Here is a 23,700-nt window from a genome sequence, read left to right as displayed (position 1 = left end):
TGAACCACAGTTCCTGACACCCTTTTCTCTCGCTGGGGTTTGAAGTCGAGCGTTTATGAACAAAGAGAAAAAGTTTCTGTGCGTTAGAGGAGGAATTCTTCACACTCGCACGTCAACACAGATCAGAGGACGAGGCGTCTTCTCAAAAGTCAATGTAAGAGGAAAAGAATAATCTGTGTTGGGTTTGAGCTCTGACAGGTTCTCTGCAGGAAATCTGCTACAGATGAGATGCGTATCTTGTACTTTTGAAGAAAAATCTAATCTTGATTTCTCTATTGATTTCTTCACAGGTTTGGAATGAGAGGACATTGGCACTGTAGCAAATTTCTGTGTAAAACATGTAGAGTCAAGTGTTTGACCCTGATACATCAACTCCGATGAAAGAAAAACGTTTCTTTCAGATCCGGCTTTGTTTAGCAATGGACTTCTACTGGAACACAGGCAAGTCAATGCATTGAAAGATTGTAATGTTGATTCTCTAATGTTTTATAATCATCAAAAAGTTGATTTCTTCCATTCTTTGTTATTGTCTCTCCTTTCTGATGACCATTTTACCATTTCTATCCAAAAAAGTGAATATGCATTTTTATAAATATGCATAAAAGATGCACTTTTTATTAGTTTTTTGTCATTCTTGTGGAAAACAAACACTGTAATACTCATACTCATATTAGCATTGCTTTTGCAAAACTGATATTATAAAACTAATGCAAAACTAATATTATATTAATAAGTGTTGTAACTGTTTTCAACAGAACCACTAATCCATGCAGCTGGTGATGTGGAATGATCCAGATGGGAGATCACTATTCGTCCTTGAAAAGCAAAGCTGAATCATGGTGCCTCTCAGGCACACCAACCTGTGTAAAAAATCTGTTTATGTATATATAATATATATACAAAATAAATACAGCAAATCTGTTTAATGTCCCTTTTATTACTGCACTTTTCATTTCAGTGTAAACTCAATTGAACAAACTATTGCAAAGCAAATGTGTGAAAATAGTAATAGAAAAACAATTACATTAAAAAGATACAACAGAAGTAATAATAATAACCCTAATTGTATCCGTATGCACCTATATGCAGGTGTGTGACCTATATACGTATATACCTATATACTTGTGGTACTGTATGAAGCTTCCAGAGGAACAAATACAGCAGCTGGGGACGACAACACGGGTTCCCTGGACTAAAGAGCCATGTTGCCAATAAATAAAATGCTGATATGCTGCGGTAACAGTGTTGTCACCCCCCCGCTCTCTTCTAATACGATCTAACACCGTAACATCCTCCTGGTACTGCCTGTGAATATGTGAAACACTTCAGGGAGTACGGGGAGAAGTGCGGTGGTAGATCCTGACCACAGCATTTCCTCTGGCCGTCTGAAAGCTGTGTCCCTACAGCTCATAAGAACCCCAAGGCCCTCCAGCAGAAGGTGGGTCACCATGTGTGCAGCGGTCAGCCCCTGTGCTGCTCCACACTCATCTCTTCAGTAAGTGTCTGAAAACAAACAGAGGAGAAACTCAGGGAAGGATTTATTATTAGCTCTATGTTATGTTGGTTATATGATGATGTCAGTGATCAGGGCTTGCAGGCTGTAATGTTTTTATCCCACATGTGTAAAACAATAACAAAATATTCCTGTAACATACAGTGTTCATATAAATATAGTCCAGTGGTGATTCTGAGGTTTTACAGTCAGTGACTGACGTGCACTGCACAGCTGATGTTAGTTGCATTACTCAGCGAGATGTAAACACAGAGCTTTAACTTTACAACACACTTTAATAAAAACACAAACCTGTGTAGCTTCAGTCTGGTCCCATTGCTCCCAGTGGTCCAGTCCCTCCTCACTGCTGCAGATCCAGGATCTGTCCCTCTCCCTCACCTCAGTTCAGCTCTCAGCTGTTTCAGTGTGTAAACGGAGAAAACACGTGTCCCCTGTTATCAGGCTATACGAGTCTGTTTGCTAACGTTAGCCCGCATTAGCATTCAGCTAACGTCAGTTATAAACGCAACAGCGTGGTAACATATTTCCTCCATGTAAACTAACTCCTGTTTACAGAGGAAATACACAGGTGACATTAGTACATATGGATCTGGAGGCCATTTTAAGCTTGAGTCTGATAAAGTGGCTTTGAAGTCACGTGTGAAAAAATGCACCGTTGGTCTCCATGACAACCACAGGCATTTAAGTTGATGTCCGTTCTGCTGCAGGTTCGAGTGACACGTGCTTTCAGACAGTTTGGAGAGATGTCCGGTCTGCGGGCCTTCGGTTCTGTGCCTGTGGACAAGTGGACCATCCACCGCGAGTCCAGAAAGAGATATTTCTGTGAAGTCTTGCAGTTGGGATTCCGCCAGAGGAAACCAGGAAGCGCCTCCAGAGAGAGGAAGAGGATCCGATTCTACGGAGAGAGAAGGCCTCGCCGTCAGCCCGTCCAGAGGCTGAGCTGCAGAGGCAATACAAGGTCCTTCAGCGAGATGACTGAGGTACCGCTAATGAAATGTCCCCAAGAGATGTCCCCCGCCCCCAAGAGGAGGAGGATCAACACTGGGGAAGCGGTGAAGACCAATGAGGCTCCTCGCACCTCAGCAGTGGATCCTGCACCTGAGCTCAGGGTCCAGAGGAGGAGATGGAACCTCCGCTACTCGAAGGTAACTTTTTATTTACTTGTTTTCTCCTCGTGTTTCATATTCAACTCGAAACGGTGAACTATCCCTTTAAGTCCAAGAAATGATGTGATTTATAAAGAATTTACAGCAGAGTTCACCGTCAACAGGTTTCTGTTGTATATTAACTACAGCATTGTTTTTTTATTAAAACAGCATTTGTTAACATTATTTATCTTTTATTTATTCATTTATTATTTAACACTTTCTTTTCTTTTCAAATCCCAGACGGTGCCAGTCACTGAAGACGAGGTCACAGAGGCAGAAAAAGTCTCTCACAAAAAGACCTGGATCACCGGATCCAGCTACATCCACCATGACGGTGCTGAGGACACGGAGGCTCCTGGCACCTCAGCAGTGGATCCTGCACCTGAGCTCAGGGTCAAGAGGAGGAGCTGGAACCTCTCCTATTCAAAGGTAGCTTAATATCATCTACTTTACTATCATTATTATAAGTCAGCAATTTATTTCCTTGTTACAGAAAAAAAACTGATTTTAACATATATCTAACAACATTTTCTTTTATTCTTTTCAAATGACAGACGTCACCTGTCACTAAGGAGAAGGTGACAGAGAGAAAAGTCTCACACAAAAAGATCTGGATCATTGGATCCAGCTACATCCACCGTGGGGAGAAAGCTTCCTTTGACTGTTTCGGCCAGAACTTTGGTCTCAATGCCAAAGTGGAGTGGTTTGGCAAAGGAGGCCTGCGGTGGAGTGGAGTCCTTCCTCGCTTTTACAGCGAGCTGTCGACGCAGAGTCCCCCAGACATTCTGGTCGTTCACGCCGGTGGCAACGATCTGGGACTCGTGCCAGCCAAGAAACTTGGCGTTGAAATCACGAGGGGCTTGATGCAGCTCCACAAAGACTGCCCCTCCATGAGGATTCTATTCTCCTGCATCAATGAGCGGCAAGCGTGGCGCTACGGTGAACCAAGGGTCATCAACGGGGACAGGAGGACAGTCAACCAACTGATGACCAGGGCTGTTCACCACTTTGGAGGGGAAGTGGTTCAACATCCACTCCTCAGGTTTTTCAAGAAAAAGCTCTATCTCCCTGACGGAGTGCACTTCACCCAGGAAGGAAACCACATCTTTCTGTCAGTGATCCACGGAGTCCTGAGGAAGATGCTCCTCTAAAGAGACTCACTCGACTCCTCCCTGGGAGAAAGTTGTTGATGTAAATAGATTGTTGACGATGAAATTTCCTGATCAGTCGGGAAGCAGTGAACTGAAAACACTTTGAGTCTGAATGTTCAGTTGACTTGTTTCCTGGATCACAGGATGTTGATGACAGCACGTGTGCTTTGTGACATTTACAACACTGTTGAGAAAAGACGGCGCCTCACATGATTGAGAGGTTTATCAATGTTTACAGTATTTATACAAAAGAAATGCAATGACAATAGTAATGATGGTGGTATAGGAGTAGGCATGTGGTGTGTGTGTATATATAATATAGGACACATCAGCTGGGTAGAGGGGTGAAGTAAAACCTCCATATGATTCTATACTAGTGCACTGTGTAGAGATTATCGTGTATAATTATTTGTATTATTAGTAGTAGTATTGTTTTATCTTATTGTGTAAATATTAAAAGCACTAACTTTGAATAAATGAAACTAAATGCATTGGTGTAAAGAGTACTTTGAATTTAAGAAAGATTAAGTACAGTAAGGTGCTTGAATCAACAGTTTGCATCACAGCACATATATTACAGAAACAGTTCATTATAAAAGTGTTATTATACTCTTAATAAACATCTAATGCTAATAAAAGTGTTACTGTTAGAGGAAGACTTTCATTCATCTTTGGTGTAAGATTTAGGAGAAAGGGATCTATTGGCAGAAATTAAATATAAAATAATCCTAGTGATGTTTTTACTCATGTGTTCCATCTAAATTGTACTTATTGTTTTCTTTACCCTAGAATGGGCCATTTATATTTAAATACTTTATATTTACATCAGGAGCGGATCATCTCAAAATCTGTATTTTGATCAAGTTATTATATTTCTTTATTTCAAATCTGTCTTTTCTGTGGACATACTGCATCCCCTGCCTTCCTTGTTTTCCATTTGCAGTCATCCTTCACCTGCACAGAATTAACTGGTATTTGTCACAAGTTACCTTTCAATTGGACAGATGGATATTTCCACCGCCCGAATCCAGTCCATGGACTTCATCTCTACTGTGGCACAAAGACAACTCGTCACCCGCTCGCCCAAAAAAAAACAGAAACGGTGTCATTTAAGCCAAATTGCACCGAATGTAGAAGATCTCAAACATCATCATTAAGTATCTTGCAGCCGTCATTCAAGAGGTGTGATAAATATAATTTACCCCCGGTCCCTTGGAAAAAATAAACAAGAAAAATAAATAAAAGAAACATTGAACAGTGGTTGCAAGTTGTAGCTACAGAGTGTACATGGCTGCCGCTGATTTTAGAAAGGATTTATGTTTTTATTGCTAGGACATTTACTTAATTCAACTGCCTTAGAGTATTGCTGCCTGAACTCGTGAAGGTCACAGGAGCAACGCAGAGTGTAACCACGTCTTCCTCCACATCGATCCCTTGGCCGCGCAATCTCCACAGAAATGGAGTGAGATTTGGTGGGAATGCAGAACATGTCAAACTGCCCACTTTCTTATTCCTGCGACGAGGATAAAGGGCTGAAATATCCCTGAGTGAGAAGATTACACAGCCAACCGTGACCTCTGACCTTCCAGTGGAGAGAGGGAGGGGGGCTGAATGAGAAATCTCTGCCGGGCTGTTCGCTTTCACACGAGGTGTCACAGTGACCTCACATGGGTGAGCACTGGTACTGCAGTGTCGAGCCAAAATGGGGAAAGAAATTAAGTGGAACAGACAAAGAGAAAATAGCTTAAATTCATTTACTTAAATTAAAAAATGTACATCACATTATCCTTTACAATAGACATGTCTTTTAAAAACTCAGTGGTTTTCCTTTTCTTCACTGTACATTTCAATAATCTGTATACAAATTCCTCTTTGACGAAAAGAAAAAAAAGAAAAAAGGCCTTACAGTGACCGTCACAAATGAGAAATGATTTACTCATTGTAATGATTCCCAGTAACACTTTAATTGGAAATTCACTGCCTGTACCAAATATCATGAGCTCTGTGTCCATCCAGAAAAAAGAAAAAAAGGACTGAATCCTTGAGTTTGGATTCGTTTCGAGCTTTTACATTCACCTCATAATGTCAGGTGCACACAGTTAATTTGTTCATTTTAGAATGAGACGTGAGCACTTTGTCCACTCAGTGTTTGTATGTTGAAATGCTTTTTGGAAAACCCTTACCTAACATTTACACACAGTTAGAGGAACTACATATTTAATACAACAGCGAGGACACCAGCTTCAATGGAGGGGACCTTGAAAAGACAACACCACTGTTTTTGAGCCAGTCCCTCCTTGAATATGACGGCAGTAACATCCTCAAACCTTTCTCCATCGTTCACCAGTAGCGATACACACAGTGTGGCAGTCGTTATGTATCTGGCCATTCATGGCATTAAAGGAATATTGCAACATTTTGGAGAAGGAGCATTTCTTGCAGGGTTATTTATGAAGCTAGTAACAGCAGTTGGTCAGCTTAGCTCAACACAGTGTCTGAAAACAGTCAGACACAATAAGTCTAGCTCTGCCCAAAGGTAATAAAATCTACAATGGAGGAGAAGTCAACAAATGGAAACAGTGTTTTATGAACCCCTAACAAACTTTGTTGTTGGAACTCATGCACACCTCCTATGACAGGCACACATGGAGAGCTGCTGCACACGAGAGGATTTTCAACCACAGACATAATGACAGGTTAAACCAATTTGTAATTACAAATCTTCGGGAACGCACACACTAGTTGATTTTGCCAGAATGTAAAACCACACACTTGCCCATTGTAGGAAAACGATTTCAAAGTGGCGACTCCAGAGTTCATCCCGTGTCATTAGCTTCATATTTATTTGTGCAGACGTGACAGTAGCAACATCATCAAATTCCTGGCAAGAAAGCAAAGTGATCCAATTTTCCAAAATTACTAAAACGGTTTCTTTAAGCCACTGCAGGACACTTCTAGTGCACATTACAGTAGAGTGCACACATTCTAGTTCCTTTTAAAAACAATAGGTATCAAGCTGTCGCTCTATTCGTCTTTCTCTATAATCTTCAAAAAGGTGCATCAAGTCACAATGAACAAACTTAACGTCAAAAACACTAATGTTGCCGTTTCAGTCCATCATGACCATCTCTGCTCTGTGTGAACCCTGTGAATCTGGTGTTACACTGCAACGTAACCAAGTACCGTGATGTTGGATATGACAGTTTACATGCTGTATGCGCTTTTAAATACTGCTCCTGTCGCTATGGTTCGAGTTTCCTGTCGGTTGAGCAGAGATAGTCAAGTGGTGCGGAGCCAATGAGACATTAGTTCAACAACAGTGTAGCCGTCCAGTCTTCATAACTCCAGAGTCAAGGGAATTCAAACTGGCTTCTTAAAAACAAACAAAATAATATTTACAAGCATCTGTAAACATGAGCGTAGGCAGAATATGGCAGACAGAAATTTTAAGATTTGGCAAAAGAAAAAGAAAAAGAAAAAAAAAAGACGTGATACATTCTGTGCTTTACCCGAGCGCAGCCTCGTCGGGGTCAGCGAAGCCCGGAGAGCTGGTTTTCAGAGTTAGCAGATCACAAAAGGCTTCAGGTAAAAAGCTTTAAGACTACGACGAGCCGTCCAATCACACAGTGAGACAGCATTCACTGATTTCATCTGCTCGGGTTTTCCACCGTTCATGGATTCAATTTTATTCCTAAACAAAAAAAATACACATCCATGTGTGGAAAGGCAGCCTATTAAATAACAGGCTAAATACCCATGAGAAACTCGAATAAAGTGGTTTGAACTGGTCCGTTGCAGCTCTGGCAACTTCATATCCAGTCCCGTTGACTATAATTAATAATGATGACATGAGGATTTGAACAGACTTCAAGAGAAACCTTGACATTTTGGACCAAGGGCAGTACTAAAGGGCAGAGAGCTGAAAATAATCTGGTGTTCTTGAGAAAGGGTGACACAGACGTGATTAAGGATTGTTAAACTAGAAGGACGTGTTCAGTGAATGAAAATAAAAGTCAAGGTCTCCCTTTGAACCGTGTTTTGTAAGATTTACAAGGAAACTAAAGCCTGTGCTGCTGGGCTTTTAGTGAATAAGTGATGGGAGGGCGGAGCAGCCACCCCACCGTCTCTCATCATAAAATCTGAAGATTAATCAAGACCTCCAGTGTTACAACTCGTCTCACAAAACACAGTCAAGTGTCCGATGTAGTTTGGCATTATACTTCTACATATCGCACCGTTCCGCAATCGCAAAGACCGGCTTTATGCTCGCGAACGGTGTCTTAAAATAAAGTGACGGTGAAATATTCAGTCTAGACATTTATCCGTATACTTCATACAAAGCCGATAGGTTTAGAGGATCTGGAACAAAGTGGAAGAGCACCCAGATGACAGTCTCGACTCACTGTGGCGTTACACATAAGCAGAAACGAGAACGAATGAAAGAAACAATTAGGCATGTCTTTGTAGCTCATAATCCTGGTTTGGGATTTTTTGAAAACAGCTCATCTAACCTCGAACAGCCTCACCAGCTGGCATTTACTTTAAGTGGGAACAGCCAATAAGAAGAAGTTGACTTTAACAGATATTTCTGCACTTGTTTCGGATGAGGCTTGGGTTTATATTTGAGGGGCTGAGATACCTCAACACTTTAATGTGTGAAGGGGCCGTGACGCGACAGTAATCTGCCAGTATTTTGTTCTCAAGGTAAAGTACCTTCTTCTTTTACGGCTCGGGGTTTGAAGGTCGTCTGACTCAGAGAAACATCCTCGCTGTGGTCGACATCAATCCTGCGTTAATACAGAGTGCTCAGACGGCGCTTTGAGCTGCCCCGACCTGCGCCGACTCCCGTACAAAAACAACTATATGGCAGCTTTGAAACTATCTGCAAACACTGACATTGGATTTGAAGTATATTCAATGCAACAGGTGTCAGAAATTCAAGGTGATGGTCTAATAAAGTGCAGGTAGAATACTATTGAGGGGGGAAAAAGAAAATCTTGGAATACGTGTACAGATTGTGCCTTGAAAACAGAAGCTTAGACATGGGAGGCTGTGTTCTCCACTGTGCCTCTAAATGGCAGTCAGTGTTGTGCTCTCATCTCCAGGACCAACAGCTGCTCATCCCAAAGGCTGTTTGTTACGAAGAAAACAAAAAAAAAAATTCTAAAATAAAGGCATTTGTTGAGAAAAAAAAACCTCACTGTACGTTTCACATATGCACACTTACAAAACACAGAAGCGGATACTGAATGCAGCGCGTGTTTTCTGTTCGTTGGGTGACTAACGTGTTCTGAAGCTGCCGACACGTGTCTAAAAAGCAGAGGGGGAATCCAGGAGTTAGACAGCAGCAGTGTAAACTAACAGAAAGGCTCTGTGTCAGTCAAACGGTGATCTGACACTCTCACAGCTAATATACATTTAAACACACACACAGACAAAATCACTGTCCACTCACACTTGTGCACTCTTTCAGTTTTGTTGAGCCATTCCAAGAGGCACCAATCATCCAGTTTAACGTCAAAATATTTCATCACTTGACTATAAGCCGTTTTTACACTGATTTATCAGGCTAAACTTACAGATATATAAAATCTGGCAGTTTAAGTTTCTATTATTTGTCACATCTGCCAAGTTATGTTTTCGTATGTCAGCACGATTATGTAAAAACTACATGATGCATTTCCACAAAACTTGGTGGAAGGACCCAATCAATTTTGCATTTAATAACCATAAAATAATTCATTGATCTGGGTGAAAAATATCAGGCATATTAAGGGGACTGACATCTATGAGTGTGTGTAATTTGGAGCTGCTTGATTGAATTTAAAGGGGACTGCAGGGCCTTGGCAGAGGTGTGGACTCTACTATTTCTAGTTTTATGATTTTTACAGCCAGGTGGAGCACTTTTTGAAATCTTCCTACTATAGCGAACCACAGTGACATTAACCCACCCCCAAAATACACACACACACACGTGCACACACACAGGTAAGTCAGACACCAGTCACCAGTTGGTCAGTCAGTTGGGAGAGGAGAACCAGCCCCCTCACCAGCCATCTGCTGATTGATAAAAATCACACTTTAGCCCCTCTCCCTGGAAAATTTGTTCCATTGTCCCACACACCCACAAAGTATGTCCAAATCCAGACGACACCCCCATATCCCCTCAGACGTGGCCTGGACAGAGAAGCCGCCTATCAAAGCCGGCTGATGGCCACCAATGAGGAAGCTGGTGCCCGTCACAAAAGGAGCAGGCTTTCGCAGAGCAGAGGAGTGTGGTGTTGGAAAGTATCTGCCATCCCAGTACAAACTCAGGAGGCTCTCTGCCTCAGACTGAAGCCCCAGTGCAGAGACGCGCTGCAGGGATGGAGTCTGTCTAGAGCTCTGCACTGGCTGGTGGTTTGGTGGTGGTCATGATCTTCATGTACTGTGTGAAGATGGCCTCGAAAGCCTCGTCTCTGTGGATCATGGCACCAAACACCAACGGCTGGAGGAAATAGAGATGCTGAGTCATTAAAACATATCTACAGCTTACATGAGCAAATCAAGAAGGCCATCATAAAATAAAATTTAAAAAAGAATACGTGTAAACTGAATTAACTGATCATGGAGTCACATTTCTGAAGTCTGCAGGATTTCTACACTGACCTCATGTTTCCACTAGGAGATGCTAATGTGCAGTTATCCAGCCTAGATAACTGAAGACCTGATCAAACACATGTAAACATGCTGTGTTAGATCTTATCTACACACTGGCTTCTCATCTACTATTTAATTGTATAAAATATTTATTCCATCTATCAACACTACAACCTTTCTCTCAGCTCGATGATCTTATCTGTGGCCGGTCAATTATTGAATGAAAAAAATGGTGAAAAACATTTCAGCAACTATATTTCAATGTTTTGAAGAATCTATGGTTTTGATAGTTGCATAAAAGTTAAATAAGATAATCCTTTATTGAGCCCAACGGGTTATTACAGCAACCCGAGTACAGAATATATACTAAGAGCGTAAAAACAGGACTATATAATTGCACTACAGTCAAAAATGACTGTAGTGCAGTACATCCACTTGAACGAGTGGTACAAAGCTGTTACACAATGGCAGCAGGGAATCGGATATGATCTTGTACACAGTAAGGTGAAAGTTGTGATATAACATTATAAACAGTACAGCAATATGAGTCATCCTAGTAAGATATATAATATAGAATGAGCAAAGTTCAGTACAATGTACAATGAAATACGTTGCACTAATAGTAATGCTGCTGCTGCTACTACTACTAATAATAATAGTAATTATTTATACATATATTGTACTCTATACTAACAAACAATATATATTATAATATACGTGTTGTCTGCAATATCCCAAGTCAGTCCAATAAGCAAAGTCTCACACAGTATATTTAATATATGTATAAATCAAATGAATCCACAATAAAATGGGAAAGAAAACGGTATAGTACCTTCTGGGTGGAGGGAGTTGCTATGGAGATTCCCATTCCACTTCCTGGCAGGACCGACAGCACTTTGTACTGAGATTAAGTTAAAAAAACACAAAGATGAGTATTTAACAGCACAGACTCTCACAATAAATCACTCAGCAGGTAAATAACTTCATGCTGGAAATTGATCAAATACACAAATGATCTATGATCAATATTAACAGTTAAAGGATGCAATGAAATCTACTGTTATGGATTTAGCTAATTAATAAGTACAATAAAAATCAATCAACATTACAAAGCAAGTAATCATTTGATATTTTATTGTCTAATAAAATGGGGAATTATATAAAGAAATTATACAAATTTAATAATAATTAACCAATTAATGCATGTTTCAGTACAAGTACTTATTTATTATTCAAATTCTTTATTATCATTTCCATGATACTTGTGATCCTTATATGTTTAACTGCATTTGCAAAAGTTAACTTAGCTGAAACATTCAATTGGCTTTTTTAATTAGTAATTAAATATAATTAAGAGTGATTACCTTTTGTATGTCCGTGATGTCCACCAGCTTAATAACTTTGTTCTTTTTAGAGGCGCTGGATCTGGAGCTGGAGCTCTCAAAGCACAGGTAACTGTTAGGGAGAGAGGGATGGAGTGAGTGACAAGTTGAAAGGGGCGCTTTGAGAAAAAAAAAAAACAAGCAGGGCAGCCAAACAGAGAACAACCTTAATGGACTTCTTGTCAGTTCAACATCCAAAGAGGTGAAGAGATTTAAAGATCAGACATATTCTCAGGAGGAGGCCCGTCCTACTTGATACACTGTTAACTGAACGATTGACACATGCACACAGGGAGGGAGAGAGAGAGAGGATGTGGTGCATCTCTTTGTTCAGAACGTAATACCACAGCCCTCGCTCAAGTGATTCCTCGTCTCTGCTCCCTCCTTTGAAGTGACTTCTTTTTCTCTGCAGCAGTCAAGACATAAGACGATAAAAGAGACTCTCATGAGAGATAATGCCCCACTTACTTTTCTGTGACGTAAAGCACTCCGTTCCTGATGTAGTCTGTAGGCATCTTCCTGTCGCGGTTTATCAGGCAACACCTCCAGCCGTTCTCACACACTGAGAACACACAGAATAGAGAAAATTCAGAACTTTGTTTGTACTACAAGTGGTTGAAAAATCCTGGTACTAACCTATAAAGTAAACAATCTAGTTTCAAACCATTTTGAGAACTTCTATTTTTCTCTTGTTCATTCTCAGTCTCAAATCGTTCATGTAACATGCTTAAGAAAACAGATGCATGGTTTTTTTGTTGGTTTTTTAAATTCTGCAGTAAGGTCTCTTACCGGCCAGAGGGCGCTCTAACTCTGACAGGCTGAAAATCTCATGAAAGGCTCCCTTCTTGGTGCTGTGGGAGCGACCAGTCTCCTCCTCTCTGCTCACCCCACATGGGACCGTGGCGAGGCTGCTGCGAGAGACTATCGGCTGGACCTGGAGAGAGAGAATGACACACAAAAGAGAGGGAAGGCGGGAAAGGAGGGAGGGGTGACAGAGAACGAAGCGGGGGGGGGGGACACACAGGATGATGGGGAGTGAGAGAAAAATGGCCACGGAGGAGGAGAAGAAAGACAATGTGACGGAAAGGGAAGAAGAGGGAGAAATATTTAGAATCAAGTATCGCTTTAAGTTCAATGGGACTGCATGTTTCCAGTTCTGTTAGGACAAGTGGCCACGCTTCAAACAGCTCAGCCTGTGCTGCCGCATCATGTGCTTCTCTGCATGTGCATTGTTTGCAGCAGGTGTGACATGCAAAGCACAGAGTGAGGCCATCATTCATTCATCACACAAACATTATCTGTAAAGAAATCGTGTAAAATACGTGAAAATTAAAGCAACACTAAGCAACTTTTACTGAGCAACAGCGCCCTCTGCAGTCACACATGGTCATTAATTCTGTTGACTGCGTAGTCCCACTCACTGAACAGAAACACCTGAACGCTGAATGTTACCCATGATCCCCGGCTTCCTGAACCAGGAGAGTTAGTGTATGTCAACACCAAACTCTGTTTAGAATTGCTCTAATATTTTAAAAGTTTCCTCGCTGAATATTAGAGACAAACGCTGGTTTTTCAAGTCTTTTTAAATGATCTACAGTTCAGCATTACTCGGAAACTTGCCGGGTCTGATTCTGGAAGTTTAATCAGTTAAACCCTTCTCACAGGGGATACCCCTGACACCCACCCACCCAACGTTACATAGAGCAAGAACAGATGTTATGAGTAAAGAGTAGGAATGAAAAGTAAAAAGTTCCATAGTGTTGCTTTAAATTTACATATGAAGGTGTATGTACACAAAGTTCTACTAAAAATATCCTGCTTAATGTGCTGACGTTGGAATAACAATCTTGTTAAGACAAGTGTTTACATTATGACAAAAAGGTTGCAGGTAATCAATTGACATTTCAGCTCAAAATGCAATTGCATTAAAGGGTAATTACATAACTACAAACAGTGGAGAACAGTAGGGACTAAATGAGCCAATATGAAATTACAGCGGACAAGGAGCTATTCTACGTGCATGTAAACTACTCAGTAAACACACTGCTATTTCCCACCGAGCATCTATGTCAATGGATCAAAAATGTCAGTTATCATAGAAACGTTTATATATATATATATACACAAATAGACCACTGGGATTTTTATGAGAAGTTGAAATTTAAAATATTTTATTAAATTATAGGTTACAGGCTATTCTGAGATTTTGATCCATTCTGTTTACGATCACTGACGCCCAGTACCAAGGTGTCAGGCATCTCCCACGCACACACAAGCATACGTCCACACACGCGCTTAGAGGTGAGCTGGCAGCACACCCAGGCACTGAACACACACCAGAGTCCCTACCTTCTCAATGCCAGAGAGCTGAGAGAGAGAAACGACAGAGTAAACCTGTGACTGAAGCCACAGCAAACACTCACAAATGCTCGTACACTCAAACTGACAGATGCAGACACTGAGTGGTGTCCACACATAAAGACCACAGCCAATAAGAGGGTGCAATTTAGTGTCTTATTGGCAGGACTCATATTGGTTCCATACTTTACTGACCACTTCTATCCCTTCTGGTCAGTGGTGGGTTGAAACAGCAGCTAAAAGATCAGCTCATATAATATTCTGCCACTCAAGCATGACATATCATTTTCACATCTATCTTGTGTCAAATGAAAATATGCACATTTAGTGCATTTTTAACACTTTATTAAAATAAGCTTCTTGGCTTAACTGCCTCATTGACGTATGTAGACATGAGCCAAATTCAGAGATTTTGGGCTATTGTGTTCACAGAGCTGCTGTTAAATCTCCAATTGGCCTCAGAATAGTAGTTGCTGAAAGTTCTGTGACACAAATGCAAACCCTCTAAAGATACGAAACTGTTGACACTTCTCGTTTTTAGGTTAGCGACACAGAAAACTAAAGCTGAAGGGGAGCAGAAATAATCCCCCATGCATTTTGATCATATATTATCTTAGACAGGATTCAGACCGTGTGTGTGTGTCAGAGAGAGAGAGAGAGAGAGAGAGAGAGAGAGAGAGAGAGAGATCAGAAAAACAAAGCCCTGTGAGGGAGGTGATAAAGATGAGTTTGAGTTTTCGCCCTCTTACCCGCCGTGACACAGTGGCGTTGGTCCTCTCTTTTAGCTGGGGGTCGGTGGGGAGGCTGTTCCACACGATGTGAGGCGTGTCGTACTTGTCCCGCAGCTTCGGACAGCTCTTAAAAAGGAAGTCTATGATGAAGAACTTGATGCCGGCATACAAGCCTGGGGAGAGGAAAACAGAAAAAAATTGGGGAAAGGATGGAAAAAAACGTTGCTATGGAAACAGAGGTGATCAACTAAATCTTGTATAGCGATGCTGGTAAAAAGATAAGTCACGTCCTCCTTTCAGAGTCCTCAAATAATCGTAGACTTTACATTTTCCAGTTCATTTCAAACCTCAGTGCCATTCAAGGTGAAGCTTTTTTTGTCGTCTTCTGAATCATTTAATTCCATGGTTAAAATTCTTTTAGATAATTTCCTTTTCAATATCTTGCACATTTCAGTATTTTTATCAGACATATCGAGGAGAGCATAAGTTTTTACTGGCTTTATTCATACAACAAGAGTTTAGGACAAAGGAGCAGTTTTAATAATAAAAGCCTTGAATCCTACTGTTCATATTTCAACAGAACAGGGAGACAATGCCACTGAATGTACGAATGGAGTCAGCTCTTTAAAGTAACTTGAAAAGCCCAACAGTGAACATTGATAATTAGCAGACAGCGAATACGTTGAATGTAGTCACCAACAGTTGCCTGATTATCAGACTGAACTGCCATTTTGTTTAATTGCATTCATTCAGCCTCGACACTGTACTCACGTCAGTCAATTTGTTGATTGAAACGTCATGTCGGTGTTTTTCTGTCATTTTGCATCCATCTGGCGCACGGATGTCATTTTTAACGAACATTTACGCTGCAGCTGCCTCCATTAGCGTCCATTGATCAATGACAAATGAGTTTCCATACACTGACATTGTACAAATACTTGGACAGCTGCATCGATCTCATCCACCCTTCGTCCTCATTTTACTGATCTATTTGTATTCAATATAGCTAGTTAACAATGTATGGAATGGATGACCCTGTTCTTAAGTCCACCTACTAAGCTCTGATTGGTCAATCAATTTAAGATTGTAAATATCCCTTGTACGTTTGAAGGTTCTCCGCATTACTTTGATGATAAGTTGCCAACCACCAGCAGATCTTAGTGATCACCAGTGGATGTTAGTGACACATCATCAGTTGTGTATCTTAGCATCATCACCTGTTTCTGACTGTTTCTCAAAAGGTAATTCTTTCTTTTACAAAGGTTTATGTAAAACTTAACAAGTCTCAAAAGTGGCTGGCGGTTGAGAGGTATGAAAGCAGGCTAGTCGAGTATATTTAGGGCTCAAGCTAAGGGTGACAACTCTGTTTAGCTCACAAAAAAAACCCTCAGCGTGTCAACTATAATTTTTACCGTAAACACCTATAAAAAAAATATGAACCCGAAGCATGTCGGAGACCTGTTGCTTAGAAGAAATAGCTGAAAACTATAATAATCAGAGAGAAATACCGACAGCCTGCAGCTGCCCCGCACAGGGAGGACTGTTACATAAGTGCTGTATGAATGTATTTGTTTGTGTGCATTGAATTGAGAAAAAGCATTCGCATTCATTCAGAGCCAAATGCAGTAAACATACAGTATGTGACATGATAAAGAAGCTTTGTGTGTGTGTGCGCGCATGTAAAGAGCATTCAGAAAGTATTCAGGCATTTAGTTATTCTTCAGCTTGATGCTAAAATCTTTTAAATACATGTTTTCCTCATCACTCTACACTCAATAGATACTGGTGTACAGAGTGGCAATGATTTCAGCATAAAGCTGAAGCAGAACAAAATGTAAGAAAGCGAAAGGGTTCTGAATTATTAGGAACTACTTTCTCTCACCAATCATGAAGCCCATCAGTTTGTATGGCAGGACGCAGGAGGTGATGAAAGCCATCCACAGGCAGATGTAAAGTTTCCTGGTGCTCTCCGGCTGCACCCACATGAACAGGCTGACGGGCAAATGCACCAGATCACACACACACGAAGGAGAAGAGAAGCACAATATAAATCAATATTTGAGTCATTTATTAACACTGCTTGCAATGCAGATAACTTTTTCAAACTTACTTCTTTATCTTCTCCAAAACATCTGCCATCTTACCAAAAAGGTTCTGCAAAGAGAGTTGAATCACTGTGTGAACTGTGAACCAATACATGTTTCATTATCGCTGTCTTCTCTAATCCGACAGGAATCCTGATGCGGGTTGTACCTGTGCTTTTTGTGCAACGTCAAGTACAAGCTGGAACTTTTCAGACACTGTCAAGTCTTCCTTTGGAGGCTCCTGCAGAAATGACGAAAGACATGTTGACCTCTGCTGCTGGACAGATTTTTGTTTCTGACAGACAGGAAGCTGTTGTCTTACCATGGGTTCAAACACCTCAGGCACTATGCTCCACTGGATCCTCCAACCTCTGGAAAATTGGGAGAAAATGTGAGTGCTGTAGATTTACGGTGTTCTGTATGGATAAAACTAGGCCACCAAACTTCGATCTCTGAAGTTAGTGTTTTCAACAGCTTTAAAAACACCAGTTTGATTAATTGCCTTCATTTCATAATAATCCCGGAAAAAAAAGACTTTAAATGATTGAATTCTATTTGTGTGTTAGCAGCTGTGAGTGAAGCCTGGTGTTTAGCTTGTTTTAAAATCCATTGGTCTTCTGTGGTGCATTATTATGATCATAAATACAAGCGTGTGAGCAGGTCTTAAAAATCTTTCATTATACCCACATTCACTGTGTGTCCACAGAGAGCATCTGTAACCCAGCTGTAGCCTCCGTTATTAAGTTAAATAGAGTATTATTAGACAAAATGTACAGTAAACCTTCTAACAGCAGTGTGGTAACCATATAATAAAAACTTTCTCTACTAGAGCTGCCACTTGAATAGATGAGAAATGTTCTTACCTGGCGATGAGGTAATTTAAGGACAAGCGCAGGATAGCCAGGAAGAGGAGCATGGGAATGGCCCAACCATGCCATGCAGCATTCATATAGATCTGCAGACACAAGGAAGTCCAGCTCAGTATACAGCAGTTTCTCATTTGGTGCATTGACCATGGGAGATTCATCATTAGAATTATTTTAGCGAACAATGATGTGTCATTGTTGGCTGAACTTATTGTACTTTCTGTATTGTTGTAGAGGCTTCAAGTTAAACTTTTATAACAAGTATTTCTTGAGCTCTCACTCTTACATCATTTAAGTATATTTTTCTCAACAGCCAACAGGTACTAGCTGTATTTGACAGACTTCTGCTTAAGAAAAGTGGGTGGTTTGACAGGGAGAATCTAGAGATGGTCTGTAATGACGATGTGGGAGGCTCACTCTTACACAAGCATTCGATTTGGGGCAACCTAAGATGCTTTAAGTCAAATGTGAACACAAGAGCAAGATTTTAAAGAAAGCCTTCCTATGTATGGCCACAATAAGTGGGTTGAACTTTCTGATTGGACCTGCGAAGGTGTTTGGTTGAGCAAAAACATTCTACCATTTATTTCCCTTCACAGACATTTAATTTGGGGTTGTTGGCTTTGGATACATTTATAGATCTCCCTTTTTTGTAAATTAAATGACATGTTGTGTCAAATACAAAAGTATAAAGTTCAAACAGAAATTAACTTTACAGTGACGTGTCATAAATTATTACAAATAAAGTTGTATTATTATTGCTATATAGTATAGCACTTTTCGAAATAGAACCCTAAGTGCATCACAAAAGGATAACAAAAACAACAATAATACATTTTGTTAAATCTGTGAGACTCACAATGAAGGCAATAGCTGAGGTGTAGACAGAGTGCCAATTGGATAAGGCAGAGAGGTTCCTTAAGAAGTTGGTGACAGGTCTGGCTCCTCGCTCTGAAACAAGGATAGAGGAATCTTTAGTTGGATTTATGTCATAAAAACATTCTGTTACATTAGTATTGATTTCAAAGCATTAAAATGCATCACATATTTGAGTATTTCCTAAAATGAGACTGTTTTTCGATGTGAAGGACATTTTTACTCTGAATTATCAGCTTTGGAAGCCTAAATTTGACTTCATGTTAGTCATGAGGTTAGTTCCTGCAGAAGTACATTTGAGTTGTTGATACATAAATTCCAAACATCTACTCAAAACATATTGATAATGAAGGCAAAGTGGTTGTTTTTATAGTTTTCTGTGTATGTGTTTTTTCGCAGTACTCACTGAGTCGCCTCATATTCTCTGTCAACCTGCATGGAGAACACAAAACATGCAAGTCAGAACACACACAAGTGGCTGCTTGTGTTCAAACAAACGTGCACACAAAGAGAGAGCTGCTTTCAGTGTGAGAGGAGGTGGTGACAATTTGGCCTTCATGAGGCTGGCATGACAGATTCATCTTTAATAGAAGAGGAAAGAATGAACAGAGAAAGGAGCCTGTAATTTCATGTTCTCTCGTCCTGTGTTATAAAAGCTGAACTGAAATAATCATATGGAGCAATCAACAGACTGCAACTGGAGCAGTTAGCACTTTTTTTTAAAAAAAAGGTACGCACAACTTTATATGGTTTTGATAAATTATTATCCAAAGTGCAAGGTGAGAAATGAACGACTGAGATGACGACTGTTTGAGCTGCACTCTGTCTCCACGTCTCCTAGAACAAGCACAGATGCTACAACTCAGAACAGAACTTCATGTACTACACTGAAGAAGCCCTTCACTCACCTTTTTGCACTTAGTGGTTCCTCTGTCTCCACGGTGCTCTCCTCCGGCTGGAAGCGGAAGTCTTCGATGTAAACCCCGAAGCGCTCGTGCAGCCACTTCTGCAGCCGTGAGCTCCACACCTCCTTCTGCTGTTTCTCTGCTAATGATTGAAGTCAATGTAAGTTTTTTGTTGATGTCTGAAACTCCACAAAAAAAGTATAGCAATGTAAATAATAATAAATACTGAAGGAACAACATCCTGTGATGCAAAATCAAATCACAGCCCCAGATCCGATACATATAATATAAAAGTCTTACTTAAGACTTAAAGAGGTATTAAGACTTCAAGACCTGCAGATACTCAGTTTATTTCATATGGTGAATTACATTAGACACAGTAACATCACAAAGCACCATCATGTTCTTAATTAGACCATTCGTTTTTTTAACCAATGGGAAACCTTTTAATAGTAAGAGGGACAGGTTTCAACCAACAAACACATTTTGTACTAGAACGCATGAGCTGATAAAATCTGGTTGTTCAGATCAGAAGCTTGCTTTTGTTTACCTCTGTATGAAATCATGACACATTATTTCAAATACTACTATGAATTTCTAAGGTTAATCTGCCAGGATCATTCCTGTGAACGTCTGTGCCATGCAAGAACAAAAGGCCTGACTGGCATAGCAACAGTAACTAAGTGGGGTGAGCTTAGTATACCCAGTGTTATATAAATAATATAAATGGCATCCAGTTTAAAATCAATTCAAACACATTTGTAACATTAACATTTGCGTTGGTTGGTCCCTTGTCAGACGGTAGAAGTTGGGAAGCACTGCACGTACTGACAGGTTGTACTGAGCAGTGACCACAGGTGACTGAGTGAAAAAACAAAAATAAAAATCAGCCTGGGCTCAGTCCAGTGTCACTTTTGTACGAATTATGTCATCTCGCCTGTCTCCTTTATCCAACACATGATACTCACTTTCTCTCTGTCCTCTAATCCACACCAATAAGCCCCCCCCCCTCCACACACACACACACACACACACACACTCTCTTAATCCATTCCAAAAAAACACTGATAGCCACACACACTAGTTAGAGCTCAGGCATGTCTGCCCCAGATAAAGTGATCTACAATCATAACCCATTTTCCAAAATTAGCCCCCGTCTCTCCCTCCCTTTCCATTGCTGAAAAAACACACATAGGAATCACAAGGTCACTGGAGGTCAAACCACGGCAAAAGTTGTTATTCTGCCAAAAATAGACTGACCACACACCCACTCCCTCTTATGACACTGACAATGGCAGAGCTGATCTATAGTGATAACAGTAATTGGTTTTAAAGCAGATCCAGTTGTGTGCTTGTTCTTGTTAACACTTAGTACATGCTAGAAATCACCCTGGAAGTATGTGTTTGTCATGATGTGCCGCTACACACTGTTATGCGCCCTAGAATAACCAAGAACACTTCCGACACACTATGTTCCTGTTAGGCACTCCTCCACACACATCCTACTTCCCCAGCTCCTTTACACGAATGCACACACACACCTCTTTATTTACATCCACACGTCTTCCTTCCCTACTCATTTCCTCTCACTCACCCCTCCCACTTTTTTTTCTTGAGGGCCTTACCTGTTCCATTGTTGGAGGGCGACTGCTGTTTCCGGGGAGGCTGTGGTGGAGAGTCCTCCAGTCTGGGGGGGAGGGAGAGAGAATTTTTGTCAAGTCATGGTCTCACTTCTCTATAGTCAAGAGCTGCAGTCCCACCAGACACGTCTCAGGAAGTTCACGAGTTTCTGGACTGGACATATCAACAACGGTCAAAAGAGTTAGAGAGACATAGAGGATGAGGAGACGCCATTTCAGTCCCCTACCTTTGTGAAGTTAATATTTTTTAGAACAATCATAACAAAGAGTAAAAGAAAGCGTCGACACCAAGATGTCGGGTGGTCCTTTAGTATTTCTCTCACATGCAGTAAGGAGGTTGTATTGTATCAGAGACTCTTTTCAACTGTGACCTGTAACCCCTAACTTATTTTCAGCCTGTGTGAGTGGTACTCAGTAGAACTCATATCTCCTCTAAGGCCCAACAGTCCCCGTCGAGTCAATCAAGCTGCACCAAATTCCACACACTCATAGATATCAGTCCCCCTAAAGAGCCTGATTACTTTTCATCAAGATCCATGAACTATTCCCTGGGAAAATGGTGAAAATGTTGAAAAATGCCAATCTTCCCAAGTAAGTAAACAACAACAAAAAAAACTGATCTGGATCTGTAACAAAAATGAATGGGTTCTTTCCTAACACATACCTCATCCTTCCACCAAATGTCATGGTAATCTATCCAGTAGTGTTTTGCATAATATTGCTTACAAACAAACAGACAGGGGTGAAAACATATTCTTCTTGGCAGAGGTAAATGTATTTCTTGTTTTCTATGACTTATCACAATGTTTTACTGTGAATTACTTCATTATTCTCCTAAGACAAGCCACAAGTTACTTATGATATTGAAGTAATAGTCTTCCTGGTGAATCCCATGTCTGATAAATATGTTCACAAAGCAACTCTTCTGCCTTTTATAAAGTCTGCTTGGATATTAGTGAGAGAAGTAACGTTAAGTGTCAGTTAACTTTGCATCTCTCCTGACACAGGACTAAATTAGGAAAACTGAGGTTGTCATAAATTAGTTCCCCTTTAACAAAATCCTGAAGTGTTTGACATTCTTGAGGCGGTTTCTCTCTGCTAGTAATCACTTCAGGAGCACCAGTGGAATTTCCCCATTGGCAGCCACGGAGGCATCATCTGATCCCTCACACACACCCCCACACACACCCACATACACAGTTGATGTGCACCCTGGGTTTAAGGTTGGCTTGGCTGGTGTCAGGAAACACAGGTTTTGCCTGACACCAGCATAGCTACAGTGTCACAGTGCGCATTTGGAGACACACAGCAGCGCGTGACTCGTTTCTTGTTTTTTTTTTCACTCTATCAATCATCTCACTTGAAACACACGCGCACAAACACCTCCTTGTGGAATTCCATGCCTACCAAGCTGGTGAGGCGTCTATTTATAAACAGAAACCTTGGGCAGCACTGGGACTAACACACACCCACACACCCACAGGCACACACGCGCACATATGCACTTGACCCATTATAAACCCAGCTGAGATGAAATGTTATGAAGTGCAATGTCATCATTTCCTGTCTTTCCCTTGTTATTACTTCCCACTTCACACATTTGAACCTCATCTCCCATCGCCCACGTCATTGCACTTAGCTCTGTGTGTCTCAGTCTTCCTGTTATACCTGGACTTGAGCACCTCATTCATCTTCTGCTCCAGGTCTATCCTCTTGGTTCGCTCCTTGTCCAGCTCCTGTCGCAGGGAGTCCACATTTGTCTCTTCCCGCAGCTTCCTCAGCTCCTCCTCTGGGGAAAAGAAACACGACAAAAACATAAGTTTGAGAGGAAAACAATACAACTGAAAGAGGCTCCACACAAGTTTGCACATGGTCATGAAAGCAGTCCAGCATTTCAGCAATCATTTACATTTTTTGGGGGGGTAAGACAACTTAAAATGTTCCTAAACATCACAACATAATAGCAAATAAAATCAAACTCTAGTAGTAGAGGAGATCTAAAAAATCTGCCTCAACTTATGTGTGTCTCTCTTTCCATCTCTCCCTCCATCCATCCTTCCCACCTTCACCTGTCCCCCACTCTCCCTCCTCGTCAATCAGCTCCGAGCATTAAGTGGTATCAGGTATCAGGGCTTTGAAAGCAACATCAGCAGCGTTTCCTCTCAGTCTATTGTCCCTGACTAAAGGGACACATGAATATTGGAGGAGGGGGAGGCAATAAAAGTGGGCGAACATGTAGAATATAGTTTATTTAGGTGATTATAACCGTAGGCATAAAAACAAGAACAGAGAGGAGTGTATATAAAATACTTAAAGCCAAACCTTTTGATTTGACATAATTTCTTAATTTAAAAACGTCATACTGAGGATTTATAAGAACATTAAGCATCGTAACACTATGACATCA

General features: G+C 40.8%; 2 protein-coding genes and 1 long non-coding RNA gene across 8 annotated transcripts in view; 1 reads left to right on the top strand and 2 right to left on the bottom strand.

The window, feature by feature from the left end:
* Nucleotides 1–917: 917 nt before the first annotated feature.
* On the bottom strand, nt 918–2,678 carry LOC118101453. Its single transcript, XR_004694548.2, has 2 exons — nt 1,805–2,678; nt 918–1,503 (listed from the first exon to the last, which is right to left on the bottom strand). It is a non-coding gene; the product is annotated as an uncharacterized LOC118101453 (long non-coding RNA).
* LOC118101452 lies at nt 2,189–4,288 on the top strand. Its single transcript, XM_035147260.2, has 3 exons — nt 2,189–2,658; nt 2,902–3,090; nt 3,216–4,288. Exons 1-3 carry the CDS (start codon nt 2,203–2,205, stop codon nt 3,810–3,812), a joined length of 1,242 nt encoding a protein of 413 aa, XP_035003151.2. The 5' UTR covers nt 2,189–2,202; the 3' UTR covers nt 3,813–4,288.
* A 1,263-nt stretch (nt 4,289–5,551) lies between these two features.
* Nucleotides 5,552–23,700, bottom strand: part of gramd4a (GRAM domain containing 4a) — a 44,933-nt gene continuing 26,784 nt past the window's right edge. For 3 of the 6 annotated variants that reach the window (XM_035147254.2, XM_035147259.2, XM_035147258.2), the window contains 17 exons: nt 22,962–23,082; nt 21,279–21,340; nt 19,657–19,795; nt 19,155–19,180; nt 18,732–18,823; nt 17,870–17,961; nt 17,329–17,377; nt 17,176–17,247; nt 17,033–17,076; nt 16,805–16,914; nt 14,941–15,095; nt 14,183–14,200; nt 12,623–12,767; nt 12,302–12,395; nt 11,816–11,906; nt 11,284–11,352; nt 5,552–10,299 (listed from right to left, as the gene is read on the bottom strand). In XM_035147254.2, the coding sequence (XP_035003145.1) occupies nt 10,189–10,299; nt 11,284–11,352; nt 11,816–11,906; nt 12,302–12,395; nt 12,623–12,767; nt 14,183–14,200; nt 14,941–15,095; nt 16,805–16,914; nt 17,033–17,076; nt 17,176–17,247; nt 17,329–17,377; nt 17,870–17,961; nt 18,732–18,823; nt 19,155–19,180; nt 19,657–19,795; nt 21,279–21,340; nt 22,962–23,082 (1,490 nt within the window). In that variant the 3' untranslated portion in view covers nt 5,552–10,188. The remainder of the gene's footprint in view (nt 10,300–11,283; nt 11,353–11,815; nt 11,907–12,301; nt 12,396–12,622; nt 12,768–14,182; nt 14,201–14,940; nt 15,096–16,804; nt 16,915–17,032; nt 17,077–17,175; nt 17,248–17,328; nt 17,378–17,869; nt 17,962–18,731; nt 18,824–19,154; nt 19,181–19,656; nt 19,796–21,278; nt 21,341–22,961; nt 23,083–23,700) is intronic. The other 3 variants (XM_035147255.2, XM_035147257.2, XM_035147256.2) reach the window with 3 other exon arrangements.

This window comes from Hippoglossus stenolepis, chromosome 22 (genome assembly GCF_022539355.2).
Source record: "Hippoglossus stenolepis isolate QCI-W04-F060 chromosome 22, HSTE1.2, whole genome shotgun sequence".
Classification (NCBI taxonomy): Eukaryota; Metazoa; Chordata; class Actinopteri; order Pleuronectiformes; family Pleuronectidae; genus Hippoglossus; species Hippoglossus stenolepis.
Note: the sequence above shows the minus strand (reverse complement) of the source record. Positions and strands in the feature narration are given on the sequence as shown.

Bases quoted from the DNA above. Each gene is read 5' to 3' on its own strand.
- LOC118101452 (XM_035147260.2), top strand. From the start codon at position 2,203: ATGTCCGTTCTGCTGCAGGTTCGAGTGACACGTGCTTTCAGACAGTTT. The intron at 2,659-2,901 runs GTAACTTTTTAT...TTCAAATCCCAG, and splicing joins GGAACCTCCGCTACTCGAAG to ACGGTGCCAGTCACTGAAGA. The intron at 3,091-3,215 runs GTAGCTTAATAT...TTCAAATGACAG, and splicing joins GGAACCTCTCCTATTCAAAG to ACGTCACCTGTCACTAAGGA.